Raw genomic sequence first — 20167 nt, forward strand, 5'->3', positions numbered from 1 at the left:
TTTCTTTTGTGATGTACTTGTCTGCTTTTGGTATCAGGGTAATTCTGGCCTCAGAATGAGTTGGGAAGTGGGTGCGCTCCTGCTTTTCTCCCCTTTACCGGAACAGCTCTGCTTCTGCCTGTCCTGTGTTTCTCTGTAGAAATTCTTTTGAAAAGTTGGTTTACTGCTAAAACACCCCCCTTGACACACAATGAAACCTCACAGGACAACAAAACTGGAGCTACATGTGTTAACACTGACACACATAAAAACCATCTTGAGAGAAAATAAAGCTGCAAAAAGATATATAAAGTTGGTATATTATAAAATAATATTAACTTAATCTTTACAAACATGCAGAATAACATCATAGGTTGCCTAGAGATGCACAAGTCTGCAGTAAAGGTATAAACACTTGTGTGAGAATTTTAAGTGTCAGATTCAGGTTGCTAGTGACCTCATAGGACAGTAGAATTGGGGAGGGTTTCAAATCTATTGTATGACAAAATGATAGGGTTTTTGTTTTTCCGGCCGTGCAGCGAGGCTTGCAGGGGCTTAGTTCCCAGACCAGGGATCGAACCTGGACCCCATAGCGAAAGCACCAAGCCCTAACCAGGGACCGCCAGGGAAGCCCCCAAATGATAGGGTTTTGGATGGAGCCAAAGTGACGCTGTGGTGTTTGTGTGGGTATTTATGTTCTAGGTGCTATTAAGCTGGCCTTGCGACCTGCTAGCTGGGTGTGACCTTGGGCAGGCCACTTAAGCTTTCTGTCCCTCAGTTTCTCCATCTGTACGGTGGGGATAGCCATATCTGCCTGCTGGGTTGTGAGGATAAGAGGAACAGACACACTGAGTTTGAAATGATGCTAAATCTGTTCACCACGGCTGTTATGCTGCGTGTTTTATTGTCTGCTGTATCTCATGCCGAAGAGCAAACAGGAGTCTGGAGCAGATTCGGAGGCTGTTGGGAAAGGCTGAAGCTGAGTGGTTGGCGCACAGTGGGGTGGGCATGGTGTTGTCCCTCCCCCTTCCTGTGTGTTTCTTGCCTTTGGGAGAAGCTTCTCCTCCAGGGCCCCTCCAGGCCCGACGTGACCTCCCTGTGGGCCTTGCCCACCGCAGAGGTGTCCGCACAGGGCAAGTGGAGGGTCACTGCCTTGCTTTTGGATCACAGCAAAGACAGGCCTCTTGAGAGCCCCTCCCCTCCTCTGTGGAGTGAGGGCTGGACTGGGGTCTTCAGGCCCCTCTGCACTCTGGTGTCCCAGGACCTCGAGGCAAGGTCTGCCCTGGCACTTGCCTTCTGCGCACTCTAGTGACAGGCCACCAGCTGTGGCTTTCATTTCCCAACCATTTCACCCTCTCCCGCGCCGTCAGGGTCTTATTGTGTTGTTCTCTTTGCTTGGAACGTTCTGTCTACCTCACTCTTCCTATTCTTTTCATAGGTCTCAGTTTCAGGAATTTTTCCTCGAGGAACCTTCCTTTTCCGTAAGACTGGCTTTATGTACCCTTGTGGCATGTTATTGTAGGAATTCTCATGGAGCATTATAATGCTGGTTCGTTTTTTGCTATTATAAGTAAACTGCAAGGTCCTTAAGAGTTTGGACTATAGTGTGTTCATCTGTGCCTGCCCAGCACCCATCATAACGCCCATCACAAAGTGGCATTGTCAGATGTTTGTTAAATTGTGCTGAGAAGCCTTAGGATGTAAAAAAGAGCATTTTACCTGATTTAAATATTGTGCTGCAGGCACAGGAATGGAAAACTGAATAGAAACTGCATAGGAAACTGAAAAAATGACCTATATATAATAATTTAATGTATTATTAAAGATGATACCCTCAAACCAGTGGGGGAAAGGGTAGGTTGTTTAATAAATTGGAATAGGTTACTTTTTAAAGAAGTTTCCTACTAAGTAGTATATAGCGAAATAAAATAAATTCTAGGCGACTGAAAACACGGGGGTAAAAAATGAAACCACAGAAATATGAAACACACTCATATTTATGCAGCCTTAGGTGTTATGGACTGAATGTTTGCGTGCCCCGCAAATTCGTATGTTGAGATCCTAACCCCCAACGTGATGGTGTTAGGAAGTGGGGCCTTTGGGAGGTGATTATGTCATGAGGGTGGAACCCTCGTGAATGAGGTTAGTGTCCTTACAAGAGAGACCCCAGAGGGCTCTTTCACCCATTCTGCCATGTGAGGATATAGGGAGATGTCTGTCTGCACACCAGGAAGGGAGTTCTCCCCAGACACTGAAAGCGCATATGCCTTGATCTTGGACTCCCCAGCCTGCACGACCGTGAGACTTTGTTTATAAGCTGCTCAGTGCATGGTATTTTTTATTATAGCACCCTGAATGGACTAAGGCAGTAGGGGGTGGGCTTTTCCAAGTATAGTCCTCAAAGCAGAACCCTCCGTAAAGGATAAAAGTGTGATCACTTAACATAAACCTTTAAGCCTCCCACATACCAGGAAAACAGATTTGCTACCTGTATTAGTTTTCCATTGCTGCTGAAACAAATTACCACAAACCTCCTGGCTAATAACACATATTTATTATCTTACAGTTCTGGAGGTCAGAAGTCTGCACACAGGTCTCACTGGGCTAAAACCAAGGTGTTGGCAGGGCTTTCTGGAGTCTCTAGGCGAGAAACCATCTCCTTACCGTTCTAGCTTCTCAAGGCTGCCTTGACTATGGCCCCCTTTCTGCATCCTCAAAGCCAGCTGTGCAGCCTCGCTCTGAGCCTTTCTCCATGGTCATGATCTGCCCCCAGACCACAGCCGGGGAGGTTTTCCACTTAAGGACTTGTGATTAGATTGAACCCACCTGAATAACGCAGGATGCTCTCCCAAGGTGTGTGCCCTTAGTCACATCTAAAAAGCCCCCTCTGCTGTGTTGTTACCGAGTCTAAGCTGGTACTGCCCGCTGCACAACAGGCCAGTTATCGAGAGAAAAGTTGTCGGGACAGGGAGTAGCGACTTTATTCAGAAAGCCAGCAGACCAAGAGGATGGTGGGCCCGTGCCCCAAAGAGCCAGCTTGCCTGAGTTAGAACTCAGGCTCCTTTTATACGAAAAGGGGAGGGGGTAAAGTGAAACACTTCCTGGTTCCTGTCAGCCCCCAGAGAGGATGTGTTCATTTCTTCCTGCCTGCAGTCCTTCACAGGGGGGCCTGGGCAGGAGGTTTCCTGTGAGCTAAACAAAGGTATTTTAGCTTAACGGCCATTACCTGGGAGGCAGGGTTCCCAGAGATGGGCCACTATGTATAATTTAAGCTTACAGGCAACATCCCTTTAGTGATGAACTTGTGATGGAATATAAAAAGGTTCTTCCGTATTGCTATTCCCCACTGTCAGCATCCATTCAACGGTCTTGTGGGAAAAGGAATGAAGACCATTCTGCTGAACGGAGGTGATGAATATCCCTTAGAATTTTTAGTTAGTCCTTTTTATCTACAACTAGTTGAACCCGACGAAACCTCTTAGCACTTTGTTGTCTAATTCGTAACTGAACTTGGGGCTTTGGTTCCAGTTCCCAGTACATATACTAAATTCCGGTGCTATTTATTTGGACCCAATTAAACAAATTGGTTGCCCCTTCTCCAATGGGCAATGGAGATGGAATTCCCGTCTACTTCGGTTGGATGGCCAGGCCTGTTGGAGGTAAACTCATGAATAAATAGTGCCCGAAGTTTTAATGTGATTGGCCACCACTAGGTCTTTAGCATTTATAGATCCTCCTGCCTGGGCACACACCTGCAATGGCCTGCCATACAGTATTCTAAAGGGGCTTAATTTAAGCCCGCTTCTGGGAGCCACTGATCCGTAGCAGCGCAACTGGCAAGGCCTTAGCCCAAGTTCAGTGTCTCGTGACGTGTTTTAGCGACGTTCCTTTTTAATGCATGATTCATCTTCTTGGTTTTTCCTGTTGATTATGGTCTCCAGGATGAATGTTGTTTTAATGCCGTCATCGAAATCAGGGGATAATTTCCCTACGGAGGGCTTTACCCACATCAGAGATCTTCTGTCCAGGTGGCATATGTTTCCACGCATCCTGAAAGAGCGTCCACACAAACACCACCAGCTTGTCTGAAATTTCTTGCAGTTTAAGGCATTTGCGGAGAGTCTGTCTTTCAGTCCTCGGTGGGGCAGGTTCCTCTGTGTTGAGTCCCCATCTGGGGAGGTCTGACAGCAGGCTCTGGGTTATTTTTAAAGACCTTGGGGGAAAGAGCTCTGTCTCCTTTTCTGGGATTTTCATGAGCTCCATCTGTAGGCGTAAAGCGTGTTCTGGGGGAATTCCCTGGCGGTCCAGTGGTTAGGACTGTGCTTCCACTGCCGCGGGCCCGGATTCGATCCCTTGTTGGAGAACTAAGATCCCACGAGCTATGCGCTGCGGCAAAAAAAAAAAAAAGAAAAAAAAAAAGTGTGTGTTCTGGATTCTGATGTCAAGGCATTTTGGTGAAAAACTTCAGGGTGAGGTCTGTCAGAAAGACAATCAGCTCACTTCCCACTGTCGGTTTTACCCGGGGCTCCTGTGGGAAGTTAGGCGCCTCAAGTCCAAGGGAGCCCCTGGGCCTCTTCCGAGTGTCCCTGTCTTTCTACCGGGCGAGGGGCTCCTGCTCTGACTGTTTTCTGTTTTCCAGTGTTCCTCGTCCTCACAGCATGCTGTTCTTTCCCCAGTGAGGGCTCACCCCTCCTTCCGGGAATCCAGCGCCACTGCCGAAGAAGTGGCGTGTCGTCTTGCGTCTTCTTTCTTCTGTCGTTGTTCCCTGTTGAACACTTTAAAAGCAACATCTACCAATCGAGAAGGGTTCATTCCAAATTCACCACCTCATTTCTGCAACTTTGTCCTGATATCTGAAGCGCTTTGCTCCGAAATGTCAAATTGACCATTCTGATATTTTCAGGGACCTCGGGATCTGCATTAGTATGACGTCTGTAGGCCTGATAAATCCTCTCCAAAAATTCAGAGAGGTCTTCATTTGTTTTGCTGAGTTTCTTGAACGTTGTTCAAACTCTTTAGCTTTGGTTTCCCCTTTCAGAGCCCTGCCAAAATGGGGCCTTCCTCCCTCACTGGGGTCTCCCTTGGCTCGGCTGTGGGTGCTGCCAGGTGGGCTTCAGGTGCAGAGGATCCTCCCTGTACCCAGTTAAAGAAGTCTGAGAAACCCAGCCAGCTGGTCATTTGCATTTAGTCCCCCTATGAGATAATGGCATAGGGGAAATAGCCATGATGTCCCGGAAGTGGCTCCTGGCCCAAATTGGGTGCCCTGTCGGGTCTTAGATGGCGATACTTGGATACAAGTCCCTGTGCCTCAGAAGCTAACACAGGCTTTTCTAACTGATCCCTAGAAGGAGGGGAGGTCCTGAGCCCCAGTGTCGGGAACGGGAGGTAGTGGATGGGGTGGATATATTGGCAGAACGGCCAGAGTGGCTGGGACGCCAGCTCAGCCAGAGGAGTGAAGGTTTGAAGCCGTGTGTGCTCGTCCTCATTCCCTTCCTTATTTTCCCTGATAACAGTACCAATGCTTGCACAGGAAGGATTCCGTCATCCTTCCCTGCTTTTTCCCACAAAACAGCTATAGAGTCGTTCAAAAGCCACTTAAGACCATAGATAGCAATTGATCATCTAATCATTAAAAGGACGCCTTTTGGCTTTGGCATCAACCAACTGGGATTGCAGTGCAGTTGAACAAAAACTTGATTACTGCTGTGGCAAACAATTTAAGATAATTTCTATAATTATGACTGTTATCTTTACCAGGATATACCAGAATTTTAGGAGTTCTATATAATTTCTAGAATATATTCATTTACCCATGTGATACGACCTAAGAAGTTTATCATCACTCATCGGACAGTGCCTCTCCTGCAATTCAACACACCACATAAGCCCAATGAGTTTAATATTCCTCTCTCTGAGATGGAGAGAAAACAAGTAATTTGAGGTGTTCCAGGGACCCTCTGGAAAATCCAAAAGTTAGCCAGAGGTCAAATGAACCCCACTTAGAACTTGATCTTTGGGAAGTTTGTCAAAAATATCAAAGCGTTTTTAACCAGTGATAATAAAAGATCTCAATGGCAAATACAGATCACTTAAACTCATTCTTTTACCAAAAGCAGTTCAATATTTTAAGAAAACTTTGTCCTCTTAGAGAACCAAAATCAGGTCTTGTACCACTTTACCTCTGAGATTTTAATTAAGTTCAATCTTATCTTAGAACTTAGTTTAGTTTCGAGTTACAGAAACCTGGAGAGACTATTCCAGACAGACATTCCCAGAACATTATTCCTGCGGAGTTTACCCAAAACTCTCTACTTCATTTACCTCTATCTTACTTACTTAAAAGCTTCGTCACACTGTTATTTTTCTTGCCGACAAACTTTATAACAGGGATAGGGCCTTATTTGATTTCTAGTAAACCCAGGTACAATGAAAGTATTCTACGTAGTGGTGATGACTCTAAAGTCATATCTGTATCAAACCAACAAGCTTCAGCTAACCTTAACACCAGATGTTAATACTGAGTATTTCCTAGATCACGTGAACCTGAAACTCATTCTGGCCAGTTTCTTTTATATTTGAGTATTTATAAGCACTTAATTTCCTTTAAGCCAATTAAATAGAGCTCTTTTATGGATTAATTTTGGCAGTGCCACACATCTATAAAACATGTGCAAACACAAACACAGGGACCTCATAGTTCCCATTCGAAAATTTTAGCCGTGAATCAGGTACAACAATGTAAAACCCATCGGTTATAGAAGAGGTTGGATTCAAATTGGGTTTCTGGCAAATGGGACAAATCAAGGTCACCTGTCTACCATAGCTAAACCCTTTTTACTAGTATTTATGGAAAAGACACTTCTGTTTGTTTGTAGCTTTTGGTGATTTTAGGAACCAAGTGGAACCTTTCTCTTTTTCCTCAAATGTCCCACTCTTGGACAAGGACAGGTTTTTTTTCCTGTTCCTTTCCTCCATTTAATGTCAGTAAAAGTTTTAAGTATCACAAAACTGATTTGGCTGTTAGTGGAGAAACAGTACCAAACAAAATGAAACAAAAAAACCAAAAGAGCAAACAAAATCCTAAATAAACCCTCAAGTTTGGCCTTGGGGTTTTCCATATACCAAGGACACAGGAGACCATAAACGGCGTAATAAACACAGCAAGAGTAGCAGTACAGGGTGCACAGCGTCCCAAGATAACCCTTTCTAAACCCCCTGTGGAGATCCTAACAGGTACTGTGGCCACACGTTGTTACAGTATCATCTTCCACTCACCCGTGCTTCGGAGCTGTATTCAGATCCCTTATCCAAAAGCACCTCAGAGGACTTTCTTTGGGGAGAGTTGAAACATTACTCCCTTTTCAAGACAAAACACAAAGGGCACACACAAGTGCTAGCATCCAAAGAAGGCAGCGAGCCGGTTCACAAATCGGGTAGGAGTCCAGCAGCTCTTCCCACTCTCCGACAGGGTGCTCCACTCAAACACAAAACAAGTTGGCTTAGTCCAGTGAAAAAGCCCCAAACGGAGAGGAAATAAAGTTTCTGGCTGTGCACAGCGGAGCGACTTAACCCTACTGTATGGAGCCCATCGGCCCCCAGAATGTCGATTCCTTGATCCAACTGCCAAGCGCTGGGGTAGCCGGTGTCGTTTCAGGGAACTTTGGAGGGCAGATCCTCAGGGTAAGTGGTCCTGCCAGCTTCTAGGGCCTTACCCGAAAGTTCCCCGACTGGGGCGGCTGGCCACGAGCAGCAGGGCTCCTAGATGGCTCCCCCAAATTTGTCACCGAGTTCAAGCTCGTACTGCTCGCTGTGTGACAGGCTGATAATTGAGAGGCGAGTTGTTGGGACAGGGAATAACGACTTGATTCAGAAAGCCAGCAGACCAAGAAGATGGTGGGCTCGTGCCGCAAAGAACCATCTTGCCTGACTTATAATTCAGGCTCCTTTTATACAAAAAGGGGAGGGAATAAAGTCAAACATTTCCTGGTTCCCGTCAGCCCCCAGAGGGGATGTGTTCATTTCTTCCTCCCTGCAGTCATTCACAGGTGGGCCTGGTCAGGAGGTTTCCTGTGAGCTAAACAAAGGTATTTTAGCTTAATGCTCATTACCTGGGAGGCAGGGTTCCCAGAGATGGGCCACTGTGTATAATTTAAGCTTATAGGCAACCTCCCTTTAGCGATGAACTTGCAATAGAATACAAAGTTTCTTCCCTATGACAGTGTGAGGTGACACGTTCACAGGTGCTGGGCTTGGGCGGTGACATTTTTGGGGCCCTTATTCTGCCCACCTCACTGCCTCAGTGACAAAGGAATCCTTTGTTTACAGAGAGGTTTTTACAAATCAGAAAAGGGTGAACAGCCCCTTAGAAAAATGGACAAAGGGTCCGAACAGGCATTTTACAAAAAGAAGCAGCACAGATGAACAAAATATGTTTCAAGATCGCTCAGCCTCCCCAATCATCGAGAAGGTGCAGAAGCAGCACTGAGACCCCTTTTCTCCCATCAAATAGCAATGATTCACGGTCCCTACTGTGGGCCCTTGAACAACACGGGTTTGAACTGCGTGGGTCCGCTTACAAGCGGGTGTTTTTCAGGAGTAAATACTACAGCCCTGCACCATCTGGGTGGGCTGAAGCTGTGTGCGCAGAACTGCAGGTAGGAGCAACCGCAGGGCCGACTGGAAGCAACGCTCAGATTTTCGACTGTGCGGCGGGTCAGTGACCCCACACACCGCGTTGTTCAGGGGTCAGCCATTTATACCTACCGTCCATACGTGCATCCTTTATGTCCCAAGCCTTCCTTCTCTGGGACTTTATCCTTTAGAAGTTATATTTGTGTGAAAGTATTGTCCCCAGAAAAGTTTATTGCTGCTTTTATAGTCACACACAATTTTAAACAAGTTAAATATCTCACGGTCAACACTGGTTATACAAATTACCCTGTAACCATATGGTGGGACAGTGTGAAATTAGAGGGGAGATTGTCCAGGGAGGTGGTACTCATTATTAAGATTTGTAAAAAACTTACAAAACTTGAAAATAATTATAGATTTATGGGAGTTGCAGAGAAAGGTATGGGAAGGTCCCATGTGCCCTCAGTATTATGTTTTTAAATGTGTATAAGCTACATATATTTTTCGTGTGTATCGCATAATATATGTATAAAGATAAAGTAAATAAATGTATTTAAGTAAATTGAAGAACAGTAATATGGGGAAATAGTTGTGATACATTACTAAGTAAACAAGGTAGGATTTCATTCATTCTGTTTTAAAAAGCTAAGAAGACTTCATCTATCTACTGAACACCTGAGTGTCTGTGTTTGTCTTTACATACACGCACCCTGCAAGGCTCTGCCTCAGTGTTCCACGTGGACCGCATCAGTTAGGACTCTGAGTGCCCATGGCGTCAACAAACAGGGGCTTGTTTATTTCATGCCATGAAGTCCGAGGTCCAAGGTTGGGCTGGCAGCTCTCAAACCTGCTGGAGACCCGCGCTCTCCTCATCTCCGCCGCCAGTCCCCACCCCACTGCCCTTCTTCCAGGGAGGCTTTAGTTTTAACTCGTGTTTATTTCTCTCGGGGGCAGGATGGCTGAGGCACCTCTCGGCCTCATATGTGTGTTCCGGGCCAGAAGAAGGGGAAAGCTAAGGGCCAGGGGTGTGCCAGCTAAGTGTTTCTCCTTTGTCTCTTTCTGACCGGCCCCGGGTCCCATGGCCGCCCCTGGCTGGGCGTCGAGAGGAGGAAGGGGCATGGGTGGGGTCGCTCCACTGACCAGTGTGCCGGCAAGTTACTCTGTTTCCATCTCTTTTCCAGATCTACTCTGATGAACACAGACTTTATAGTGAAACCATGAAGTCTTTTAACAAAATTATATTTCTCTTCTCTGTAATTCTGTATTCCATCTTTAGACAGAATGGTACCAGAGGAGAACTTCCCAACGGGCGTTTCGTGGTCCGTCTTTTAGTCCGAGGGCAGAGGCTGCGGGGAGCCTCACCAGCTCCCCTAGTCGATGCCCGAGGCTCTGTGCTGACGCCCTTGGGGCTGTGGGTCCCTCAGTGAGGCCCGTTCGCAGGGAGGCTGAATGCCCTGCTTGTGTGCGGGTCGTGGGCTTGCACGGCGCTATTCATTCCTTCCAGACACGCCCTCGGGACCCTGCGGTGGCCGGAGTTGCTCCCTCGGGCGTGGGTTTGAGGAGCTGGCCTTCTTCCTGAGTCAGTGGGGGGCTCCTGCGAAAGCTGAGGAGAAGCTAATTTGTTTTCCTTTCTTTCTGAATAGCATCCAGCATGTGTATGGCGCCCAGCACCCCCCATTTGATCCACTGTTACATGGCACGTAAGTGACGCCTCAGATCTCACAAGGCTGTTCTCATCTCAGGCCAGGTTTTGGGGGGCTGTGGCAACCCCCCCAGCTCCTTGGAATTCCTGAGGGGGAGGAAAGTGGCCTTTCACTCGGCCAACACACATCAAGCAGTTGCTTTGTGTGAGGCGCTGCTGGCCTTGCATAGCCCATCCTCGGAGGAGGGCAGACGTGGAAGCCATGGCCCAAGGTGGGCAGCCTGTGCGGGGTCTCGGGCTGCCCGTGGGCCAGGGCGGGGCTGGCAAGTCTTTGTGAGCTTAGATCGGGAGACGGCTTCTTAGAACACACCAAAAGCAACAACAGCAAAAGGATAAATTGGACGTCATCAAAATTAAAACCTTTTGTGCTTCAAAGGACACACCATCAAAAAAGTAGAAAACCTTCAAGAGAAATCTTTTGCAAACCACGTAGCTGATAAGGGGTAATTGACTGTCCCTGCTCTCTGCCCACTGCCTTCAGCTTGCTTGCCCGTGTCTGGGCTCCTCCAGCAGGGGCGGGTGTGGGGCAGGGGTGGCCCTGGAGGACCACACATGTCGGATGAGCTCCTGACACTCAGTGGGGCCAGTGTTGTGTGTCATCATGCTGTGGGCATCCTTGAAGTTGTCTCGTGTCCAGATCCACCTGCCAAGGGCCTGTGTCCCGCGAACAGTCTCTCCTGACCCACACCGCCAGCTGCTGCCGTGGGAGGTCTGCGAAGGTGTCGGGCTGAGAGTGTTTGTGGGGCAGGGCTGGGCACTATCGCTGGGCAGTGCTGTGTGTCCTTGTGCGTTGGTCTGTGGGGCGAACACTCAGCGTGACTCTCCCAGAAGACCTCTCCTCCTTCCCTGTCACTGCATCCTGTGAGCTTTGTCTCATTCTGGATGTCTCTGCATCGTGTTTGCTTTTTCACTTCACTCTCGGCTCGCTTGTGTACCTTTTCACCTGGGCTCTCCTCTCTGACCGGTCTTGGGTGACCACGCTCAGCCCCCCGAGGCGCAAGTAAAAGCTGCCTTTGCTTTGCAGCTTGCTCAGGGCCACACCCAAGGTGCCGACCACGCCGGTGAAGGCCAAGCGAGGCAGCACCTTCCAGGAGTTTGAGCGCAACACCAGCGACGCCTGGGATGCCGGCGAGGATGACGACGAGCTCCTGGCCATGGCGGCCGAGAGCCTGAACACCGCGGTCGTCATGGAGACGGCCAACCGGGTCCTGCGCAACCACAGCCAGCGGCAGGGGTGCCACAAGCCGCCGGGGGCTCTGGGGCCCGAGCAGAAGCCAAAGCCTTCGGTGGAGCCTCCTTTGGTCCCGAGTGGTGACCTCCGGCTGGTGAAGTCTGTCAGCGAGAGCCACACGTCCTGTCCCGCAGGTGGGAGGGGAGGGCTGCAGAGATGGGGCCCATCTCCAGAAAGCGGGGCTGGAGGCTGCTCACCGGGGTGGGGAGGGCCCCATCCTCCCATACAGCAAGGGTCCCCGCCCTGGGGCTCCTAGACCCGAGCGGCAGCGGGCCTTCTGGGCAGCCGAGGCAGCGCACTTTCTCTGGTCCTCCTGGCTGAGTGCGTCTCCCCTGCAGATGGAGTGGCCGGCTGGGAGCTTTCATGGGCTGCTTGGGGGACCCCGCCCTTGTCAGGACGCCCTGGCTGCTCCCAGGGGTGTTTCCAGGCCAGGGGCCGGGCCAGCTGCACGTTCCGGGGCTGGACCTCCCTCGGCCGCTTCTGGTGATTCCCTGCAGGACACAGAGGCGTGGGCTCAGGGTCTGTAGGGGTGGGTCTCTGCTCCGCCCCTAAACTCCGCCAGGGTAAGCTCACGTCTACATCTCGTATCCACGTGCCTGGCACCGCCTTCCTCACTTCTGCTCGTTTTGTGTTGGAGGGGCTGAGATAGAAAACAGCGCAGTTGTTAAATGAGCATCTGTGATGGGTGAGACACTGTCCTCTGGGCTCGGGCTGCCCCAGGGGACAAGCTGAATGGAAGTCCTTGCCCCGTGGAGTGTCCGTTCTGGCGAGGGGGACAGACAGCAGCCTACACACGATGTGTGAGGAGGCACGAGGGCTCGAAGGTGGCAGGTGCCAGGGGTCAGAACGGAGGTGGGAAGCGGTCCCCAGAGCAGGGTGGGGTCTGGGCTGTGGTCCTAAATCGGGCAGTCAGGGCACCCTCCCAGGGGAGGCAGCAGTGTTAAGGAGGTGAGGGGGTGATTGTGGGGGTCTGGGGGCAGGGGGGCCAGCAGTGCAGCTGCACACCCTCTAATCCCTCTCCCCAGGGTCTCCTGGGGGTTAGGGTGCTCGCCCCGTGCTTACAGATAAGAAAGTGAGATCATCCCCGCAGCCTAAGGTTACCTGCTGGTAGTTGCAGAATTAGGTTTCATACTTAGGTCTAGTTTTCAAAAACGCTTTCCGGAAATTAACTTCTAAAATGTTACAGTCTTCTTAGGTGTGAATTATTTCATTTGATCCGTTTTTGTATTGGAACGTGAACCATTTTTCTTTAAAATAGGGTGAACTTTGAAGTATTAGAGCTTAAATATGGAAGGACATCCAGTTAGGGCTTTTACAGGTTGATGGAACGTTCCTGTGACTCGTGACGGGCACTCTGAGCACCTCCTGTGTGCCCGAGCCGGGCAGGCGTCCCCGGGCACCGAGTTCCTCCTGCTGTGGGCTCTGTAGCTGATGCTGCGACCCTGCGAGCCGCAGAGGCAGGACCACGTTCAGGTCCTCTTTGTCCTTCCTGGGTGTCCTGGGCAGTTACGGAGATGCTGGTGATGTAACCCGAGCTGTCCTCAGGGCCTGCTGCCCATGGGCCGTGGCAGCCACGCCCGTCCCCGCACAGGGATGCGCTGCCCGGGGCCGGGGCCTCTGCCTCGGGTGAGAGACCTTTGAGGTCCATTTGACTTTACTGCTCCTGTGAGCAGCGCTTTGGAATTCTGAATGTCCTGGAACGTTCCACCGCGGGGCATGGTGCAGTTAGAGTGTGGCTGTGTCTCTGCCAGCGTTTGTGCCACTGCCCGTCCCAATCGTGAGCCCCCATGGGGAGCAGATGTCACCCTGTGCGGTGCCCGCAGGGCCTCCCTGCTGCCGTCGGCTTTGCCCTTCAGCCCTGGGGAGATGGCGGCCTCAAAGCTCAGTGGTGGTGGAGTGTGGGCTCGTAGGCTGGCTTCCCTGGGCCTTCACTTCACCTTCTGGCTGTCTATTTCTTAATGAATGTCTGAGACATCTGTTGCCTTTGTACCTGAAGTCAGAGGCACTTTGCTTGATTTCGGGTACCACTGGGTTAATGGCAAAGCGTGTCATTGGCTGGGAAGGGCTCAGCGGGCATCGGCCAGGTGAGGGCTGTCCCTGTAGCTGACCGTGACCCAGCCGCGAGCGGGTCTCGTATGGACACCAATGGGTGGCGGTTAAATCACACTCTCAGGGGCCCCGGAGGTGGGACGTTGACGTGTTTTCCACTCACGGTGACAGGAGGCCCGGTTGTAGACCTTACTGTTTCCTTGGGGGCCGTTGCTGTTGCTTTACCTTCCAGATCCCACCAACTCCACCTTCGAATGGGGCTCAGGGGCAAGTGGGGCCATTAGGGTCTGAATAAAGTCACACGGAGCATCTCTGCGATAGCAGATAGATAAAAGCGAGCACGTTTGCTCCGCGCTGCCGCGGGCCCCGCCCCTGCTGCGGCGCCTCCTGCAGACTCACGAGGACCACTGGGAAGAGCAGGTCCCCAGGAGGGAGGGGAGCTCTGAGTCTCGCCACCTCTGCCTTCCCCTCACCACTCCAGTCTGTCCTCGCAGAGCCCCGAAGCGGGAGGTGCTCTCAGCGCTGCGCCACGTTTGCAGGCTTTTCTGGAAGTGTAACTGGGCCAGACTCTGCCCGGAGGCCTGGGCCATCTTGCTCCTCGGTGCCCTGCGGGCCCCCTTGGGAGCCTTGCCCGTGTGCTTGCTGTAAAGCATGGCAGCTCCCTTCTGACAGCTGCTGCCGGAGGCCAGCGTTAGCATGTTCGCTCCACGTTGTTTGCTCCTTGCCCCCTTTCCCGGAGCTTAGTTTTTACTGTACTTTTTTTTTAAATTAATTAATTAATTAATTTTTGCTGTGTTGGGTCTTCGTTTCTGTGCGAGAGCTTTCTCTAGTTGTGGCAAGCGGGGGCCTCTCACTATCGCGGCCTCTCTTGTTGCGGAGCACAGGCTCCAGACGCACAGGCTCAGTAGTTGTGGCTCACGGGCCTAGTTGCTCCGCGGCATGTGGGATCCCCCCAGACCAGGGCTCGAACCCATGTCCCCTACATTAGCAGGCAGACTCTCAACCACTGCGCCACCAGGGAAGCCCCGTTTTTTTTTTTTTAAAGTAAATTAATTTTTGGCTGCGTTGGGTCTTCATTGCTGCACGTGGGCTCTCTCTAGCTGCGGCGAACGGGGGCTACTCTTTGTTGCGGTGCGCGGGCTTCTCATTGTGGTGTCTTCTCTTGTTGCGGAGCACGGGCTCTAGGTGCTTGGGCTTCAGCAGTTGTAGCACGTAGGCTCAGTAGTTTTGGCTTGCAGCCTCAATAGTTGTGGCACGCAGGCTCAGTAGTTGTGGCGCACGGGCTTAGTTGCTCTGCGGCATGTGGGACCTTCCTGGACCAGGGCTTGAACCCGTGTCCCCTGCATTGGCAGGTGGATTCTTAAATACTGCGCCACCAGGGAAGCCCTTTACTTTAAATTTCAGTTTTGGTAGATACGATTGCTCAATGCAGTTTGGGCCCGGGGGTCTACAGCCTTTCAGGGCCTCTTGCTTGTGGGTCCCGTGCTGGTCCCTAGAGGCTCTTTGTCAAGTGACCTGAGGGCCCTCTGCTCTTTCCTTTGCCTGTCCCCAGTCCCGGGTGCTGGGTGCCGCGCAGTGTCACTTCAGGCTCTCTTGTGGGTCCTTGTGGGCAGCCCTTCAGTCTGTCTCAGGTCAGTGGTGCCTGGGTGAGGGCTGGGCAAGCTTACACTCTGGTGGCCCCTCGTCTCCACCTGCAGTGGGGGATCTAGCTTCCTCTGCTTTCTCTGAGTGACGATCCTTGCCTGACCTCCCTCCTGGGGCTTGGGGAGACCTGGGATGTTCAGACAGTCCTCAGCGCCTTCATGGGCTTCATACTCCCTTCACGTGTGCCTTGGTGGCTTCCCTCCATGCCAGGCCCGGGTGACCCGTGCAGGCATCCTCCCCACTGCCCTACACCAGCAGATCCTTGGGGCGCGTCACCCAGGCAGGCCCAGACCGTTGGCAGCCCTGACAGACCTGGTCTCCGGTCCTGTGGTTGTCAGTGTCTTGCTTTTCGTGGGGCGCGTCTGTTTCACTGGGGAACGCCCCTCCACCAGGAGGGCCGGCACGCTCCATGGGTGTGAGCTAGGTTCATTTTATCCCTCAAGAAACCAGGTCCTCGCTGCTCGGTGATGGCAGATCCACGGAGGGAGAGCAGCGAGGCATGTGTGAGGCCTCCTTAGTGGTGGGCGTGGGTGTGGGTGTGTCCGGAGCCTCACTTCTGTTCTCTCTCCCTCCCTCTGCAGGAAGCGCCAGTGATGCCGTCCCTCTGCAGAGATCCCAGTCTCTCCCGCACTCGGCGACCGTGGCACTGGGTGGGGTGCCCGAGCCCAGTACCCTCAGCAGCTCAGCCTTAAGTGAAAGAGAGGCCTCCCGGCTGGACAAGTTCAAACAGCTCCTCGCCGGCCCCAACACAGACCTTGGTGAGTCCCCTGTGGGCGAGGCCACGGCGGCTGTGCCTCATTTCTAAAGGGGGTGCAGCTCTGAAGGCCAGTGTGCTGCCATTTAACACACTTGCTCCCCGTGTAATTCACCTGGTGAGAGGTTGGTCTGTTGTGTTTCATGTCAGTGGGTCACTAAGACGAGAGCCGTTTGTCCTGAAAGTTTACTGTCGACGTGTTTATTAATGTGCTTCCTCTGCAGTTCGATCGGCATTTTCTGATCTGTTTTCCTTAATGCCCAGTTGCACTCTTCTGGCTTCTTAGCACTGCCTTGGGGAGCTCTGCAGGGCCGGCCGGGTGGACGCCCTCGTCCTTCATAGCGGTCGTGGGGCCGGCAGTCCGGGCCGGTGACGGACGTCCTGACCGTGGCTGACTTTGCACCTTCCTGCAGGGGCCCAGTCGGTCTGCGTGGAGTGTCAGCACGGCAGGGGGCAGGGGGCAGGACAGATCTTGGGTGGAGAGGCCAGCAGGGGACAGGACAGTCACAGGCGCGGTTCTCGTGGGTCATGATACCCGCTTGGACGCTCTGCAGCCAGGCTGAGGCGTGCTTGCTTTCAAGTTCTTCTGGAATTCCACTCAGATCTGTGTTCTTCTATTTATGGATCTCATCCCTGTTGAGTGCCACTCTGCACTGGGCGTTCTGCCCGATGCCGGAGCTTTCGGGAGGGTGGAGGTGGCTGTAGTCCCTCACGGTTGCACTCCGCGGGCTGGGCGCCGCGGCAGGCAGTGCCCCGCGTGGCCAGCAGGTGGCGCGTGAGGCCCGCGGAGGGAGGCGGCCGCGGCCCAGGACGAGCCTGCGGAACGAAGCCGCGGGCCTGGTTCGTGAGGCCGGAGGAGGGCGGCCTTGGAAAGATCCTGAAGCTCGGAAGGTGCTGCTCCAGCCCGGGTGCCGTTCTCACTGTGGGTGTTTTCTTCTTAGTTTTGTTCAGTTTTCGCCTGCAGAGTCGCACGGCACAGAGATTTGGGCCGGCTGTTTTTGGTAGGTGCAGAGGGAAGATGAGCCCTTTCCCTTCCCCAGCTCGCCTCTCCCCCTTTGCCCGGTTCCAGGTGTCATCTTCTAGAGATGGTCCGCGCACATGTTGTATTAAACTTTTGATTTCGATGTGATTTCAAATTTACAGAAAAGTTGCAAGAACAGCACGAGCGCCCCCGTACGCTCCTTGCTCAGATTCACCGGTTGTTTACGTTTTGCCCCATTGCATTCTGTGTGTGTGTGCGCTTACGTGCAGACATGCTGTTCCTGAACCGTTTGAGCCATCTGCCCCACGAGACTTCATTATTTCCTAAGAACAAAGACGCCCTCTCGATGTTGTCATGATATCGCTGTCAAAGTCAGGAAATTAAACATCCATGCGGCACTGCTCTCTAACGCACGGCCCACGTTCACATCTTGACGCTTGTCCCAGTAGCACCCATGATACCTTTCTTCCTCATCCAGAACCCACTGCAGGATCATGCGTGGCGTTCGGTTGCCACGTCTCTCGTCTTGTTAGCTAGAGTGATGCTCCGGCCTCGCCTTGTGGTCTTGGAAGGGCGTAGGCCCTTCGGAGTGTCTTGTTTCATGTTCCCTTGGTGAGATTTGGGCCGGCTGTTTTTGGTAGGAACAGCACTTAATTGATTTGCCTTCTCGGTTGATGTAGCAGCAGGAGGCCAGGGTGCTGGTTTGTCCTGAGGTCGATGAAGCCAGCTCTGATCCCTGCTTCAGGGGGTGTCTGCCAGTTCTTCCCCCCGAAAGTTACTCTTGTTTCTTTGGTGATTCAGAGGTGATTTGTAGAGAGGTACTTGGGTCTGTGTGTCGTTACATACATTTTTTTCTTTCCTCTCCATACGAATGGTAACGCTGTTCTGCTCACCTTTTAAATTTAACCATGTATTTCCCGATAGTGCTAGGGAGAGGCTGTGGCCCCTGTGCGGGGTCGACAGTGAGCCTGTCTGTCTGCGGCCGCCACGCCGGTTATTCGCTGCCCCTCCCGAGGGGCCCTTAGGTTTTCCTGACTTGCTCTCATTACAGACGTAAGAGCTGTTCTTCTGACAGAAGAAGAACACCTGTTCCTCACCCTGACCTGACATTCCTGGAGCATCCCTGGCCGTGGGGAGCTCGGGGAGGGAGAGCTTGGGGGCCTTGGTGCGTGGAAGCCTCATGCTCCGAGCCCGATGGAAGGGGACCGTGCGTGAGGAGAGGAGTGCTGTGCATGGGCAGCGAGGGCGGGGCTCCCGGGGCAGCTGCCTGTGTGGCTTCCTCTGCACGGGCCCTGGAGCGAGCCTCGTAGCCTCCAGGCCTCAGCCTGCACGGTCACCTGCAGGGACAGCGGTGGCAGCACAGGTGTCCCCCGCTTTACACCACCTCGCTTTCACGGAAGACCTCCTCAGTACCTGTTTTCCCTAACTGAAGGAAACCCGGAGAGGGCTTTTGCTTTCATGAAACAAAGTGAAAAGCAGAACTTGCGCCTTCACTTTACGCCGTTTCAGGTTGTGTAAGATTTCATGGAAACGCCCTACTTTCGGGTAGTGGGGGGAACCTGTACGGATTTTGCTGATAATATTGATACATATGAAGTTTTTGGGAGCGTGGCCAGCACTCAATAAACACTCAGGAAAAGTTAGTGCTCTTACTTCTTCTGATTATTTTCATTTGCACTGGCCTGTTTATTCTCTACTTGATTTTTATAACATTGACATATGTGGCCACTTTATAGATACTTTCTTGGTTACATTCAGCAGCTTCTAATGGTAGGTGGCAAGGAGACAGCTCGTGAAAACAAGATTGCCTGATGGGAACTGCAGTTCTGGGTCAGGTTCTGAGCCCCCAGTTAGAATCTTCTAGTGGACTTTGTCCTTGGAGTAACTTTTGAAAATAAAATCGCACTTAAAAGTAAAGCTTTCAAGGCTTGTGGGAGAGTGAGTGCGTGTGGATAGATTGAAAGGTTAGAAGAAAATCAGATTCTTTTGTTCGGTTGTGGGATTATGGTTTTTTTTTTCTTTCTTTAGAATTCTATGTGAGTATCAACTCTAACACCAAAAAGCGAAAACCAAAGCTTTCAAAGTGAATTACTGGATTTGTATTTAGTGGCAAGAGAAAACGCAGCCGGCAAATTGCCTGTTTTTATAAGGCAGTTAAGATAGCTTCGGAAGACAGCGGGATGTATTATCTTCACATTACGTAAAAGACGTAAGTGGCAAATATTTGCTAATGTTGGAGAAGAAAATCACTGACGTGAGCAGCGCCCGCCCGCAGAAGCAGTTCTACCTGCAGAATGTCGCTCCGCCCGTCAGGGCGCTGTTCTTCTTTGCTCAGCTTGTGCTCCCTTACAGGGGTGAGAGTAGCAAATAGAACTTAACAGCTCACTCTGCTCTTAGCATTGACTCAGTATTTGCTTGTGCAAAGGCTGCCTGCTTTGAAGCCCAAGAAAATGACACTTGGAGGCTTTCGTTGTGACCACGTGCGTCTGAACCGGCATGTGAGTTGGCCATCGGCTAAACATGTGCAGCCCAAGGCCTGCCGAGTGACCGCCTGGTGGCAGCCGGGCTCTGAGGTCGTCCGTGTGTGACACGCAGCCCTGGTGCCGGACATTCAGACACGAGCACAGAGGGAGTGAGGCCAGGTGCAAGGTCCCGGTCCAGTTACCCCGTGAGCACCCGGGCTGGGCTTTAAGACGGAGAGTGTGCCGGGAGACGGCTATGGGGAGGAGAGGGTTTTTTTCGGGGGCGGGGGAGGGTGATATGGAGTTGTTCACTCAGGAAGCAAGGGTTTGAGTTCGGTGCCCCTTCAGGGCCCGGGGCTGGAGGACAGCCCTGCCTGCAAGGGGCCCTGATGGCAGGAAGGGGAGGCAGTGCAGCCTGGGAGCCAGTGTGACAGGTGACTCAGCCTCCTGTCTCATCAGCCATCACGGGGGAGTTGGGACTCCCCTGCAGGGTCCTTGTGACGTCGGAGGTGGTGGACGTCAGGTGCCCACGTAGTTCTTCATTCGGCCAGTGTTCGTAGAGCACCTGCTGTTGCTGTAGGTGCTGGGGGTGTACCGGGAACAGACCCCAGGGCCCCTACGCTCAGGAGCTGACGTTGAGTGTCGGGGACAGACAGACAGACAGATGCACGCAGTCAGCACTCCAGGAACCGGCCGAAGGTAGTAGGCGCAGTGGAGAGAAAAACAGAGGTGT

General features: G+C 51.9%; 1 protein-coding gene across 7 annotated transcripts in view; it reads left to right on the forward strand.

Moving 5' to 3' along the window:
• The window catches only part of TBC1D22A (TBC1 domain family member 22A), a 314050-nt gene that overhangs the window by 18701 nt on the left and 275182 nt on the right, over positions 1-20167 (forward strand). For all 7 annotated transcript variants that reach the window (XM_089921472.1, XM_089921473.1, XM_089921478.1 and 4 more), the window contains exons 2-4: positions 10254-10310; positions 11337-11677; positions 15818-15994. In XM_089921472.1, the coding sequence (XP_089777598.1) occupies positions 10254-10310; positions 11337-11677; positions 15818-15994 (575 nt within the window). The remainder of the gene's footprint in view (positions 1-10253; positions 10311-11336; positions 11678-15817; positions 15995-20167) is intronic.

The sequence above is a fragment of the Delphinapterus leucas genome, chromosome 11 (assembly GCF_059928025.1).
Source record: "Delphinapterus leucas isolate spDelLeu-1000000601 "Yukka" chromosome 11, BTC_Dleu_Yukka2, whole genome shotgun sequence".
Lineage (NCBI taxonomy): Eukaryota > Metazoa > Chordata > Mammalia > Artiodactyla > Monodontidae > Delphinapterus > Delphinapterus leucas.